Genomic DNA, 15,889 nt, shown 5'->3' on the forward strand with positions numbered 1-15,889 from the left:
TTGGTCCATCCTAAGTAGCTTCTATATTAAATTAAGTTTAAAAGGGCACACAGGGAGAGCTGCTTTATACCAGGCCAGGTTTTTACTGTCTGCTCTGCTTGGCATCAGATTCTTCAAACTTTCAGGCTTGGACCTTTCACCATCAACTGATACCTGACATTTTCAGCTGGAGGTACCAGGGACTGAACTTGCAACTTAACTGCATTCAAAGCATGTGCTGTGGTCCCTCCCCAGCCTACATTTGTCACAAGAACACAAGAAAAACAAGCAATTACAAGGAACCCAAAGCACATTTGCATTCTTCTTAGAAGTCTTCTATTACAGGTTTCTCTGACGTTTCTGGGTTACATGTTTGGAAATCAATGAAATTGCAGCCAGCGCTGCGGTTCCAAACAATTGAGGCTTTCTTTATAAAGCAGCCAATCCACACCCATCCACCCACCTCGCTGCCCTTCCATCTCAAGGTTTGCAAGACCCCAAAGTCTTTTCAGCATCACATTTAACCATGGATAAGTAGGTTAATGCTGGTTCTTGCAATTATTGTATATTTCACAGTATCAACTCAAATGATTGCCTCAGGCTTAAGCCAGGCTGTCATGGCAAATAACCTGCTTTCGCCCATCAGCTACTGCCTCATTTACAGTTTTTCACTTGTTGTGTGCATTAACCAGCTTCTCAAATCAAAGGTGCTGATGTCCCTCTCCACAAATCTTGTTCCAATATTGAAGAAAACAACAACAACAAAAACATTTGTCTTGTTCTCTTCATCAGGGTTTAAGACTGTCATGCAGCATACAAAGTGATCTAAAGTAGCCATCCTTTGATATAAAAAACATTACAGCCTAACTCACTGTCCCCTTGCCAGAGGGGCAGGAAGGATGACAGGTTATCCATTTATTAAACATGCACATAGCTGCCTGTCTAAAGAGTTTGAAGAACATGTGTATCTTCATCAAGTTAAGGCAAAAGGAGGGGGGAATTGTGCCTTGAATAATAGTTTTGTGCTGAAGCACTGCTACTAACTTCACTGGGTCACTCATTTTCAGCTCATCCCTACCCAACTTGGTAATACATTTTACAGGGCTTTTGCCATGACTTGAGGCTTGATCCAGTCACCCTTCACAACCTCCCCATCACCTCTATGCATGCATGAGAATTTTATGCCACCAGCCCTTCTCTCAGCAGCCCTAAGAGAAGGATAGCTGGCTGCACATACATACATATTATCCATTTGGATAAGCAATGATCTGCGCCAGACCAGCACAGGCCACCTGTGTATTGTGGGTACCCACTGATAAAAGTGGGCCTGATGCAGAATGCCCTTCTGTCTAAAATTGGGCTGTGGAACCTGTTGCCCTGCAGGTGTTATTGGACTATAACTCCCATCACCTCCCCATACAGTTGTCCATAAGGGTTGGGGCTGATGGGATTTAGAGTCCAGCAACATCTGAAGGGCCACACTTTCCTCTTCTACTTCACAGATTCCCATTTCCTATTTTGCAAGGAAATAAGAAATAATAAAATAAGGAAGCATGCATCTTCCAGCATCTTCTCATCTCTTGACAGCATCAACCATGATGTGGCATGTTTTACACTGCTGCTAAACTTGGTTAGCAAACTGAATTTGAAGCTAATTGTATTAGTTTTCCCCAGTGAAGGATGTGTGGGAGAGAGGAGAGGAGCCCTGGTTTAAGAGATCAGTAGTGTGATGTGACATTTGCACCAGGCCTGGAAATATATTCTGTTAGCAAAGATAAAAAAACTCCACTGAATTGAAGTATCAGTGCAGTGCTAAAAGCAGAGAGGTCTTCACCTTTTGGTGAAGTGTAGCAGTGCTGTTGCTACTGTTATTTTGCTTTCTGATGGAAACTTCAAGTGCCATCAGCAGGCTTTGGCAGTGGGTTTGGTGGGAAAAGGGCACTGCAAGCATTAGGAGTAAGCCAGAGGAACAACAAGAGGCTTACTTCTGAGTAAGCATGCACAGAATCAGCCTTGCTATGATCCAAGCAAGAACCACAGGTTTCCATTTCCTCCTACGTTCGATAGGAATATAGGAAACTGCCTTATATGGAGTGAGACCAATGGTCCATCTAGCTCAGTATTGATAACACTGACTCTCCAGGGTTTCAGGCAAGAGTATCTCCCAGCCTTATCTGCATGCAAAGCAGATGCTCTGTCAATGAGCTACAGTCTTCCCCAAACTTTTTTATCTGACCGCAAAAATCCAGGGGGGCTGTATTGTATGAGGGTTGCAATTAAGTTCTACGCAGAGTTAGCCAAACCTAATTCTCCATAGGACTAAGGTGGTGGCTTGTTTCCATTGGAATATAAATTATTGGACTCAGAGAGCCTGATCTGCAAAATGGGTACATGTTTCCACACTTGATTCCTTAATAATATGCAGCATATATTTGTGTTTGTGCATGTGACTTAACCTGCACACTACAGCTGTAGTCAGCTAGTTGTCATATGCCCCTTTCCTTGCGCTTGTGTCCCAGTTGAAGTCTGAACTGTGTAAGGATTATCTGTGTTAGCTAAGCGTTATAGATGGATTTGGTGGCAGGGACTTTCTAAGCACATCAAATGCCATACACCTCAACGTAGCTTTCTCTGTAAGCGCCACACCCAGGCGCATGGGCTTTACCCCTTTACTGCTCACCTCTGTTTTGGGTGCACTGCTTTTAAATGGGTTCCGTGCTGTGGAACCTCAACCTGGATAAGTTCTTGACAAGCAGAAGAACACTCTGATAGAGAATCCCAACTAGTCTTTAAAATATCACACAAGGCTTGCAAAAGCTTGAATGCAGCAACTTATTTAGTAGAATTACAGCCTAGCAGTCCAGGCCTAATCATCAGGGGGCAGCTCGACCTGTTTCACTGCCTAAGGTGAAAGGGAAAGGAGTAGCTGGGGTCGTGTGGCTTAGGTTTTTTGCATGGCTTCCAGGTTCAGGTGGCACCCATGAGGAGAAGTGGTAGCAGCAGCAGCAAGATTTCACAAGAGCTTGCCAGAACCTGCCGCTGCCCCTTCTCCTTGCTTCTCTGGAGCCAGATGGGGTGGCAGCAGGTGGGGGGGGGGCACCCATGGTGGCACTGCCCCAGTGAGGTTCTGCCACCTTCGGCAGCTGCTTCAATGTGCCTCATGGGTGGGCCAGCCCTGCTAATCATTCATCGGTTTAGACTACTTAAGCACAATGGAATCATCTGAAAATGTTTCCCTGATTTGATTGTCTTCCTTGTAAAGTTAGTGAGGGGCAGGGAATGGGCATTTAATTAATAGATATCCAATTAATTGTGTGACTACTCAGCATGTTCTTCCATGCTGTAAAGAAGCTGAGCCACTTCATCAAGTTAGCTAATGGAATTAAATTCCATTGTGCAGACAAAAATGCAGTCAGTAATAGGGGTTGATCAGGGAGGATGTGCTATGAAACTAATGAAGTTGAAGTTTCGGGGCCCATAATCCCGGAAGGGGCCCAGTCACAAGTGACTTCAGCCCACATTGCTTTAAAAAAATTGCTTTAAAAAGTGCATTGTGCATGTATATAACATTTCCCTAATTTTCATCCCCCCTTTCACGGAATCACATAATAGTTTGAAGGGACCACAAGGATCATCGGGTTCAAATATTTCACCCCACATGGGATTTGAACCCATGATCATGATCCTGAGATTAAGAGTCTCATGCTCTACCAACGGAGCTATAACTCAAAAACTATAAGGCGTTGGAAATTTTCGTTCACGCCAGTGACTTTGACATGTGAGATAATCCAGTACTGTATAGCAATTTAAAGATGTACAGTAGTAGCTATTTTAAATAAATAAAATAAAATAAAAGTGGTGATCTTCCTGGAGCAAACCCACTGAAGAAGATAACAGTGGTTTACAGGTCTGTAGTAGAGAGGGAGGCAGAGGGAGGGAAGGCAGCAGAAGAGGAAGGAGCAAGCCAAGCCCAATCCAAAGCGCCCGCCTCGCAGGCGCACTTACTCCTGAAAGGCCCCCGCTTGGTCCTGCGCCTCCAAGGCCGGTTCCTCAGCAGGCAGCGGCAGTTCAGGCGCGGAGGGAGCTCCATGGTCACCAGAGGCTGCAGCTCGAAGCGGCGGCGGCGGCTTCCAAGGCGGCGCGCGAAGCGCTGCGTAAATCCACGCGCCCAGGGGCCGCGGGCCCAGCGGGAAGCGAGGACCCCCAGTTTCCTCTCTGGCCGGTGGGGCGTGGGACCCACCAGCACCAGCAGCAGCGGCGGCTCTGGGGAAACCCGGCGACGCGGGACAGGCGGCTCTACTGCTGGGCTCCGCGCGGTCGCCCGCCGCCTCCCCCTCCTCCCGCGCCATGTTTTATGCATGAGGGCGAGAGGCGCGTAATTTCATCCAGCCCGGAGGCTCGGCGTGTGGGCGCGAGGGCAGGTTCCAGGTTACCTGTCGTGGCGAGGAGAGGCGCGCGCGCGCCCCGCTCACCTGGCGCGCGCCTCTCAGAAGCCAAGCTCCTGGGAATGGGGGCTCTTTTTCCTCAGAAAGGTCTCTTGGTGAAGGGTGCGCAGCTCGACTGTGCATGCAGACTTTTTGCACCAGACAAGGGAAAGAAAGCCTCTCTCTCTCTCATTTGTGCCTTGTGATGTTATAAGTTACTGAGGGATGGACCGGGGGCAGATGGTTGTATTGCTGAAAACTTTCTTCAATAAATAAATATTTATTTTAAAACGAAGAAGAAATGGAAGGGCTGCTTCCACATGTGAAGCCAAATTATTGTAGGATTGGTGCTTCTCGTGGATGCCACTTCGCGCTTGTAATGTTTCTGGGCCCGATAACAAGCACCAAGAAACCTTTGGCCAACACCCGATTTGCAGTATCTCAACAACCTTTTTTTGTAAACTGATCCTCCTCGTCCCCTCTGCCTGGAAGCACCCTAAGTCTGTGGCAGCAAAAACAATTCACATATAGCAAATGCAGGTTGTGCCATTAAAGTTGATTTAGCACTTCACCAAAATTAGAACTTTTTGCAGTAAGGAAAGTGATTGGAAATTACACTGGGAAGTATCATTTTGCTTGACAAACAATTTCTAATGGCTGTGTACACAGGACATTTTATTAAACCAATGGAGACGATGTACTTGTTTTTTTGTACCTAGCAAAAGCAGTATATTGCAGACTAGCACAAATGATTCCCTATTGAGAAGTACTATATTTTTGTACTATGATCAGGTTAATGTGTACTTAGCCAATGTTCTCTAACTTTCCTGCAAACCTTGTGAAAACAAATTTGGATGAATGCTCACCAAACAAATAATCTGGAAGTGACCTAACATGGCTAGCCCACTGAAAAAAACAACAATCTCTAGCCAATGTAGGGTTTATCATAGACTGATCTGAGCACAAATCTACTTAAGCCTCACATGTGAAAATGCTTCTAGCCGGTGTTGATTTTACATCCATTATACACCTAGTTAAATCTCACTGTTAAAATACTCCATGTGCATTAGCATCACCACTCACACCCATTAGCAGGCAAGTGCCGAAAGGAAGTGCCAAACAAGCAGACTGCGGTCTGGGAAGTTTCCATTTGGACATGTCTCAAGTAGTCTATTATTGCAGACTTAACTTTGGATGGACAGCAATACATGTCATCACAGGCATTAAGTGGACTGAAAGCATGTCAGGTATGCCTTGGATGTGAAGTGTAGTGAAGGGTGGACAAAAAAGAAATCCCACTCTTCCCTCTGTCCTCTCAGTGCCATCTGATTTGGAACTGTAAGCTCTTTGGGGCAAGGACCTTTTGCTTAGCTGATGTGAAGAGTGAAACTATAAAACAATGAAAAGTGCTATATAAATTATTAGCTGTAAAGCAATGGGGCTATTTTAGGACTTTACTTACTGATGATGATGATGATTATTATTATTAGATTTATTACCTATCCACTTGTCCATTGAAATGCCATCTTGAGAGTATTATTATCAAAGTCCAACCTGGCACTTGCAGAATTTGGGGTGGGTTGTTTGTGCATAGTGAAAGAGCAATAATAAAGCAACACGTTTCCAGTGGCACAAAATATGCACCTATGAATAAAAGATCCCATCATGTCTATATCCAAGGCTCTTCCTTACCTATCTGCAATAAAATATTCCTTCCTGTCCACATCCAAGCCTCTCTCTAAAACCATGTGCAATAATTTTACTTGTATATTTATCTGGAAATGTAATTGTCAATCTCCTGCTCTAAAATGCAGCTAATTAAAAAAAAAAAGTTCTCTCCCCTTTTGCAAAACCTGACTTCTGTGCATACCTAGGACAGAACTCAGACCATTTGCTATAAAATGCCTTCCAACATCCTGTTTCTCAGTTATTCAAAAATGCAGTATAAACTGTTGAGCTGAGCAGAATGTTCACAGTGAAACTTGAGAGCATCACAGACTTGATTGGCTTCACTTTTCAATACTAGAAACTCACACCAGGTTCATTAAAAGGTCCATTGTCCAATGGTTGTTTCTGTATTAAAGTCAGGTACATTTTGCATTTTCAGCATTAAGCTAGAAGCCATGCATTGATACACCTCCCAACAAGAACTGAGTGCAATCTTTAACATAGTAAGAACACACCAGCCTATTTAGTTATGTTGATTTAGACTTAAGCCAATTAATATCAATTACAGTGTATAAGACTAGGTTTCCCCCCTTAAAAATATTTTCAAAAATTAGGGGGCATCTTACACACGGGGCCATCTCCCTCCATTCTCTTAAATCTGAGCCCCCCAAAATAGGGGGCGTCTTATACATGGGGGCGTCTTATAGCCAGAAAATATGGTAATATCTGCAGTGGCTCCCTGTCTATGGAATGCTCTCCCCAGGGAAGTTTGCGTGGCGCCTTCATTATACACCTTTAGGCACCAGGCAAAAACGTTCCTTTTTAACCAGGCCTTTGGTTGATCTTATTGACATCCAACACCCTTTTAGAATGTGGCTTTTGGGGGGAGGGTTATTGGATTACTGCTTTTGGTTTAATTTTGTATGTTGTGGTCTTGTTGCGAACTGCCCTGAGACCTCCGGGTATAAGGCGGTGTATAAGTTGAAATAATAATAATAATAATAATAATAATAATAATAATAATAATAATAATAATATCATGATCCTATACCTGCTATATGGAAGCAGTTTAATATAAACAGTGCAATCTTCTTTGTTATTTCTGAATTTACTGTATGCATAAGATCACTTTAGATGTCTACCATTCTCAGATACCTCCAATTTGTCTGTTTTCTTAATCCGCCCTTGGAAATTGCTAGATTCATTGCTACAGCATTTTAGCTCAGCTTTCCTCAAGCTAAGTATAATATATTCCCTCCAGAGGTATTGTGCCTTCTCATTTTGGATAGAATTTACTGATCCAAAGCATCTCGGTGGAGATGACTTTGGCTTTTATATTTTGCCCTTCTCGCCCCCACATGCCTCTCAAAATATTTTTACCCATTTCCTGAATTCCCTGCTGCTCCCTTCACACCCATCTTGTACCTTATTCCTACCCTGAAACCACCAGTTTCTTTCCTCCCTCCTCCTAGTTCCTTTTACATTCACTTCTTCCTCCTGTAACAGCTTTCCTCTCCTTCACCTTCTTAGTTTTTGCTGCTGCTGCTGCTGCTGCTGCTGCTGCTGCTGCTGCTGCTGCTGTTATGAAAGCCTGTGTTGTGTAGTGGTTAGAGTGTCAGACTAGGCCCAGGGAGACCAGGATTCATATTCCTACTCAGCCAGGAAGCTCACTGGGTGACCTTGGGCCAGCCAAGCCTAACTTACCTCACGGAAAGTGTTGCTGTGGAGATTGAAAGAGGAGGGGGATAATAACCATGAACACAACCTTGAGCTCTTTGGAGAAATGGTGTGATATATATGCAATGAATAAAAGATAGGCTAAAATATTAACCCTTTATCTTTCTAATTTCCTTCCACACTTTTTTCTGGTCCTCTCCCCTCAGAGGAAGTAAACTTTTCCTCTGTAGAGCATGGAACTCTTAATCTCAGGGTTGTGGGTTCGAGTCCCGCATTGGACAAAGGATTCCTGCATTGCAGGGGGTTGGACTAGATGACCCTCATGCTGCTTTCCAATTATATGATTCCTTCCTTCCCTGCACAGGTATAGTCAGTCCTGAGCTAGATGGACTAGTGGTCTGGCTCAATATAAGGCAACTTTCCACATTCCCATCCTTCCCTTTCCAATACATCTGTCAAAAGTTAGATTTTAAGTGTGTCACCACAGGGGCCTGCCTTTTTGCTTTTGTTGTTGTTTAGTCGTGTCTGACTCTTCGTGACCCCATGGACCAGAGCACGCCAGGCACTCCTGTCTTCCACTGCCTCCCGCAGTTTGGTCAGACTCATGCTGGTAGTTTCGAGAACACTGTCCGACCATCTCATCCTCGGTCGTCCCCTTCTCCTTGTGCCCTCCATCTTTCCCAACATCAGGGTCTTTTCCAGGGAGTCTTCTCTTCTCATGAGGTGGCCAAAGTATTGGAGCCTCAGCTTCAGGATCTGTCCTTCCAGTGAGCACTCAGGGCTGATTTCCTTAAGAATGGAGAGGTTTGATCTTCTTGCAGTCCATGGGACTCTCAAGAGTCTCCTCCAGCACCATAATTCAAAAGCATCAATTCTTCAGCAATCGGCCTTCTTTATGGTCCAGCTTTCACTTTCATACATCACTACTGGGAAAACCATAGCTTTAACTAGATGGACCTTTGTTGGCAAGGTGATGTCTCTGCTTTTTAAGATGCTGTCTAAGTTTGCCTTTTTGCTTATGTCGTCCTATAGCATCATGACCATTGAAGATTCAGGATAAATAAACAGGCAATAATTTAACTGGTATGTGACAGACAGACCGTGTCCCTTTCTCTCTTCTCCCAGCTCGATATTATTATTTTACATCTCCCAACTTATATAAAGTGGGCTCAAAAGACCCCCACTGAAAGGCAAAGAGGAACTTTGCATGAATGAAGCTCTGCTTCTTTAATTAGAACAGGGGGGAAGCCACTTTCTCTTTTCATAATTCGCTCACGGTTGCTTTGAAAAATGAAATTTACATGAATAAATGAGACATAGCAGCAGGCGTGGGGCTTGGGGCTGGGAACAAAAAACAGATCTGTAATTAGGATGGTTGACAGGTATCGTCCCTTTCTTTTGTTCGTGTTATGAACATTGCCGGCAATATTTTTAATAGGGTTGTCACAGGGAAGGAGAACGATGCAGATTAAGACAATGCTCAGGTTTGGCTTGTGGGTTTGTGTTACATATTTATCTGAAGGCCTCAGGTGCTCTGTGCCATGAACTGAAGATTTTTCTTGGTTTATTCTCATTCCCCCCCAGCCTAACTACTATAATTCTTCTCCTTCTAGTCTGTCTCTTCAGCAGCTCCAGTTGCTGAAGGAGTTACTGTTGAGTTCATGTCTTCCTCCTGGGCTCCCAAAAGCCCTCTGGTTGGGCACTGTGGGAGCTGAATTCTGGACAAGATAAACCACCCTGGAGGCTCTCCAAGGTTCTTTGCACAGAGTTCTTTGCCAGACCTACCTGGAGATGCAAGGATTGTAGAATTGTAAAGTTGCTGAGGATCATTCAAGTCCAACCTCCAGCAATGCAGGAATATGCAGCTATTCCATAGGGGGATCAAACCTGCAACCTTGGTGTTAACGCGAACCTTTTGCGTGCAAAGCTCATGATCTACCATTGAGATGTGGGCCCTTGTGAACGCATGCACTGGGGGGGAGGGGGAATACCTGCATCCCTAGGTAGGGTTGGGAAATATCCCTCTCTGAAAACCTCAGAGAGCTTGTTGTCAGTTAGTTTAAGTACACGGTACTGAACAAGATGGGCCAATTGGTTGCTTTGGTATGAGGCAGATTCCGATGTTCATATGAATGCATTCTTAGATTTAAAAGGTAGTGGCTGGTTTTCTCAAAACTGACCCGCTGTAATAGGTGAGCATGTTAAACTTAATCACACTGATTTCAGTGCATTTACTCATGAGGGCGATGGCTGTGTATACACTATCCCTTTAAAGGATATTCAAAACACATTCTATGCCTCAAAGAATTCTGGGCACTGGAGTTTAGGCCTCACAGAGTTACAGTTCCCAGCAGCCCTTCACAAACTGCAGAGCCCATAATTCTTTGAGGGAAATAATGCGTTTTGAATGTGCTTTAAAGGGATGGTGTGTGCACAGCCTTACTTGATACCACGCAAAATCCATAGTTACTCTGACAACCTTAAACAAACTACAGTATTCTGCTAAGCTTGGCAAAGGTTTTTACAAGCAAGTGTGTGCCTATGAAGCTCTCTGTGATGGTCGTGAGCTAGTAACAACTCTCCTCTTAACAAAGAGAATTATTTTGAAGTTAGAGTGACATTCAAACCCTCAGCAGGGAACAATCTTCCATCTCAAGTTCCCTCTAACTGTTGAGAAATTTACATAAATCTCCAGTGTTGAGGCTTTCGCTAGAAAAATAAATTGCACATTAAAGCTGCAATCCTATGCTCAGTTTCCTGAGGAAACAGGAATAAGATAACACTGTAAATAAACATGTTAACAGTTACCAAGCAGGCAGCCCCAGTTGCCACAAGGTTTATAGTTGATAACAGTGTTACAGTGCATGCCTCCCACTATGGATTCAAATGACAAGAAAGGAGATTCTGATTAAACATTAGGAATAACTTTTTATTTACTATTATTATTTAACTTTCTGACAGTAAGAGCTGTTTGACTGTGGCATGAACCACCTCACAATGAGGTGGTGGAGATTTTTAAACAAAAGTCAGACAGCCACGTGTCAATGATTCTTTAGCTGTGATTCCTGCATTGCAGAAGATAGAATTACGGTAGATGGACTTTGGGGGCGACCCTTTCAGCTCTATGAGTCTATGATTCTGTTACCTGTCTCCACTCTGAGCCAATGACAACCTTCACATAAATAGCTTTCCTATTTTGTATAGACTGCTTTTCCAATGCCCAGGCAAGAACCAAGGTTCGAAGAATCTGACCAAACCCTTTCCCAGGTGCGGATTTTACAATCAGGGTGAGCAAAAATGATAGGCAGGTATTTTCATCCAGACATGACACGATGTGTAGGTAATGGCAATTTTTTCTAGATATTTCTACCTGTTGGTGCCTTCGCTTTTTGTCTTCTTTAATACAAGCTCCTCAAGCTGCAAAATAAAGCACTTCCAACACATTTTACCTTTGTGTAGGCAGATGTCAGTGATTCTACGCTCAACTGGCTCCAAGCTATATATTTTTAAACATGTAACACAAAGGATTTCGGTGGGCCATTTGCATTAAATAATCTGCATCCAGAGTGCGAAAGGAAATTTCAGAAAAGCTTAGCTGCGTGAGTCTACTTTCCCTTCCTATATTTCCACCAACTCATTTTTCCATAAAAGAATGCAAAGTGTCAGCATCAAAAGAAAGAATAGCAGCATGTCCTCTCGCCACAGTTTTACTTTGAAATATCACTGGGGTGAGCCAGTCTTTCAATTGCACAGTGAAGAATGCAAACTGCTGAGCCAAGTCACACCCAGCCACATTACTTTGAAACTCGAATCAGATACAGAAAACTTTGGATCATTAGGTAGCAAAGCTTTTAAAACCCCCGCAGGTGCTACTTCCCCTGCCCCTCTCCAGTTACTGTTAAAAATGTTTATTGAAATGTCCATCAGAATGCAACAACAAGTGAAATAATCCTTTGTATAAAATAATCACTGATGGACATAAAAGTGAACTGATACTTCAACCAGATGATAACACAGAGATTGCATTGATTGCCACGGTAATGGTAATGGTTAATATCATTTCCCTTTGAACATCACTTTTAGCCCTTTTCCATCTTTCAAATACTCTGCTATTGAGCTGTCTACTATTCCCTCCCCCCCCCCAAAAATCTGTTTTCTCTTCCTTGAAATCTTATCTAATATTCCAGTCATTTCTTGAACATGACATGAGAGGGGAGTAAGTCTTGGCCCTTTCCAGATTATATCCATATAATCCGGTATAACGGTAGTCTTATCTGCATCCAGGACTCCTTGAATCAACTTTCCAGGCCCAAAGAGGAGTTTCTTGCAAGAGATGAAAGCAGCATGGGAAACCAACAGAGATGCTTTGTTGCTATAGAAACAGCTTCCCAGCAGCTCCCTGCAATCTGAACTGCCAAGGCCTGGCCCTCTCTGCTGCCACATAGTGGCTCCTGCTGGTACACTCCTGAGTCTGCTCATGTGTTCTCCTGCTTGTTGCTGAGTCTTAGAATCATAGAATTAGAGTTGGAAGGGATCACATGAGTCATCTGGTCCAACCCCCTGCAATGTGGGACTCTTTCACCCAACGTGGGGCTTGAACCCACAACCCTGGAATTGAAAGTCTCATGCTGCACCGACTGAGTGGCAAAATGGTGCCACCAGAAGAGTCCCAGGGAAAGACAGGACTCGGAGATGAGGGAGTTGATGTGGTATAGTGGTTAGAGTATTGGTCAAGCACCTGGGATACCAGTTTCAGCCATGAAACACACTGGGTGAACTTAGGCCAGTCACAGTTTCTCAGCCCATCCTACCTCACAGGGTTGTTGTGAGGGAGAAATGGGGAGGGGGAGAATCATGTATGCCACAACTAGAGCAAAAACACACGCAAAAAACATGTGATATTATTCAACTACAAATTGTGTTGGTATTATTAAGCAAATGGGGCCCACATATCTAGACTTAGGGCATGGTGCTGAGCAGACAGGGTTTAACTTATGGATCCCAGTCTGGATCCCCTCACAGCTGATATTTGCGGTGGTAATAACATCCGATCAACCGTGGCTCTTAAACAGGAAGATTCCAAGAGTTTTGGTTGCGTTGCTTCACATTTCTGTGCACAGACACAAGTTATCGGCGTTGCAGGACAGAAGTCAATAAATCGTTCCCTGACTACTAACAGCTGAGAAGCAATCTCATGGAATTGCTCCTAGAATGACAAGGAATGGGCAAGGGTTTTGCAGCTTCCCCCCACCTTTTCATCTGGAGCTCAGACAAAAGATGTTAAGGGTAGGTGGTTCTATCATGTTCCCCATCCATCATGTTGAGTATCATCACCGAGAGTGCTTCCACACAAGGCTGCTTTCCCCAGCACTGACACCATTGTTCACTTATTTATTAAAATCCAGATGATGCTTTTCTCAAGCTATTCCCCTCCAGTGTTTTGTTTTCCCTGTTGTCATCTCAATGGTTTTGGAAAATGCTGCTCTGTGGCTGTTTCTAAGCTTTTGATCTAGTGCAATTGCAGCAAAATCTTTTCAGGCAACACTCCATAAATGCAGAATTTTCCATTCTTCCGTTCTCCAAGTCTGCTGCTTTACAAACCTCTCAGAGGCCGGTGGGAGTCAGTTCTAGAAGAGCCCCAACCCTTCTCCTGGCTTGGGGAAAGAGTAGTGGGACTCTCTGACCTCCATGAGACGTCAGTCCCCATCCTTTCCCTGCTGGTAGGAGAGAGGAGGAGGTGGGGCCTTATTTCCACTGCACAACCTCCAAGTGTCCCTATTTTTCAGGGACAGTCCTCGATTTACAGAAGCCATCCCGGTTTCTGATTTGGCCCCCAAATGCTATGCTTTTCCTTAGGATGTCCCTATTTTCATCAGAGAAATGTTGGAAGGCATGGAGTTATGCGACCACTGAGCCATCTGAAGGCAGCCCTGTAGAGGGGAGCTTTCTAAATGTTTAATGCTTTATCATGTTTTTATATATGTTGGAAGCCACCCAAAGTGGCTGGAGCAACCCAGTCAGATGGGCGGGGTATAAATAATAAAATTATGATGCTGGTGGAATACGACATCCCTCTTTTCATCAGAGGAATATTGGAAGGTATGCCACTGTCATCATATTGGGTCTTGAGGGCAATGATGCTCAGTGTTTCTTTATTTAACAAAATTTATATACAAGGTGGAGGGAGAGAGAGAGAGAGAACAGAAAAGAGTTTGGTTCAGAATCAAGATTTCCTCCCTTTGCTCCATCTTTTCATTCCCCCCCCCCCCCTTTCTCAGCCTTGGTTTGGAGAGAGCCCTTGAACTGTGCTAGCAGAATCTCTTTTCTTTTTCTGTCTCCTTTCTCCAATGCATATTGTGTGCAATTGGTAGCGGCTGTGATTTTTAGCACTGAAACTCGGAATTGGAGGTCAGAAGAGCCAGAGGCTATTTGGGGGGACAGCGGGGGCAGCTGTTCCCACATGTTGGATTTCTGGAAAAAATAATAATGTTATATTTCACATTTATGTTCCCATCCTAAATACATTTTCTTTGAAATGTTGAACTTGATGGAGCAACTTGCACACAAACATGCTTAGGAATTGGCAGCTTATTTCATTTTTCAACCAAGAGTCTTGTAACACCATCATTCTCCGGTCTCCAGTCACAATTTCTTAGAGCAGACAGAAGTGTGTTTTCCCCTGACAGAGCAACTGAATATATGTCTACTAAGAAGCAAGTCCCATTGAGTTCTGTTGGGTATAGAATTGTAGTCTATGTTTCACACGCCCCTCATTTCCTGAGGGTGCATTTAGCACCCAGAGCACCTTGAGAGGCATGCTTAAGCCACAAATTCCATGACTTCTTGGCAGGTTTGTAAGGCCAAAATTTGCACCTCATAACACACACTTTTATTTATTTATTTGAATATTTCAACTCCACTTCCTCCCCAAAGATGGTTCAAGGAAGCTGACAACAACAACAACAGAAATCTTACCAAGCCAACCGTCCTCCTATCCATCCTTTCCAGCATCTCAAAATGTAGTGGATTTTTCCTAAATTAAACCCTGAAGGAAGCTTCCAATAAGTCTGAAATCAATAAAAATATCCCCCCTATTCCCTTTGACTGAATGTAAAAGATGCAAAAGAGGACATTGTTCCTGCACCTCTAATAGTTGTGTAGAAGAGGGAGTGTCGTGCAAGCTACACCTGCTGAAATCATCTCACTTCCCTCTTTTTCATTCAACCACCATGCCCTAATGCCTCTGTTTGCCATTGTCTGAATGACCCCATCTCCCTCAGATGCTCATGCACAGATTAAGTACATAATACAGAAGTGTAGGCCTTGGTGAGAGGCCTTCCAAAAAGGAAAAAGGAAGGGGAGGAGAGTTTGAGGAGGGAGTGCTACAGATCCTCACCCACAAAAACAGGGGGAGAAGGCTATGAGAGCTCACTGTCACAGGCTTGGAAGAGAGCTTAGGTTCTCTTCCCCATGCCAGGTCTATCAGCAGCTGAGCCCGTAGGGAACTGCTCTTCGTTGGTGACAATAAAGAAAGGCATTTTGAAAAATACCTTTCCTTCATGGGACCACAGGCGGGAGAGCTTGAGCTACCTATAGGTTCTGGTGGCATCAACGGTTGTCAGGGGAACAGAAGATGGAGAACATGCATTCCAGCAGAGCTTTGAACTCTTGAAATATGCTTGGAGTGATTAGCACTCAAATGGGTGATTAGCAGTCAACAGAGCTAGTGCATTAGTACAGTGCAAAAGGTGGACATGCTTGTTTTGTTGCTGCTACCATCAGAAAGCAGCCCAGGGTAGGTACGTAGTCAGGCCTAACAGAAGTCTCTTTTAGTCCCTTGTAGAATGGCAATAAATGTTATAATCCAGGCTCCTGGAGCTCTGGACCTGCCCAAGTATGGCTGCACAGTGCAATACACTAATTATTGTTATATACCAGGCTTTAAGCACACATTATTGAGCGGGGGGGGGGGGGGGAGCTATTCCATCTTGGCATGCAGAAACCCAGTTTTTGACATGTTTTTCTTATGGAGCTTCATACAACGCTGTTCTTGTGCCACCTTCTGGCTAATATCTGCACTGCTGTTTAATATAATTTTTCTGTGTCAACCTTAAAAATAAGTAAGCTGTACCCTCTGAAGA

The 15,889-nt window shown here is 44.0% G+C and overlaps 1 protein-coding gene across 2 annotated transcripts in view; it reads right to left on the reverse strand.

Moving 5' to 3' along the window:
* The window catches only part of RIPOR2 (RHO family interacting cell polarization regulator 2), a 101,993-nt gene extending 97,802 nt beyond the window's left edge, over positions 1–4,191 (reverse strand). The window contains exon 1 of one of the 2 annotated variants that reach the window (XM_081205782.1): positions 3,985–4,191. In XM_081205782.1, coding sequence (XP_081061908.1) covers positions 3,985–4,069 — 85 coding nt within the window. In that variant the 5' untranslated portion in view covers positions 4,070–4,191. The remainder of the gene's footprint in view (positions 1–3,984) is intronic. The other variant, XM_081205779.1, reaches the window with a different exon arrangement.
* Between the last annotated feature and the right edge of the window lie 11,698 nt (positions 4,192–15,889).

The sequence above is a fragment of the Podarcis bocagei genome, assembly GCF_964188305.1.
Source record: "Podarcis bocagei genome assembly, chromosome: 8".
NCBI lineage: Eukaryota > Metazoa > Chordata > Lepidosauria > Squamata > Lacertidae > Podarcis > Podarcis bocagei.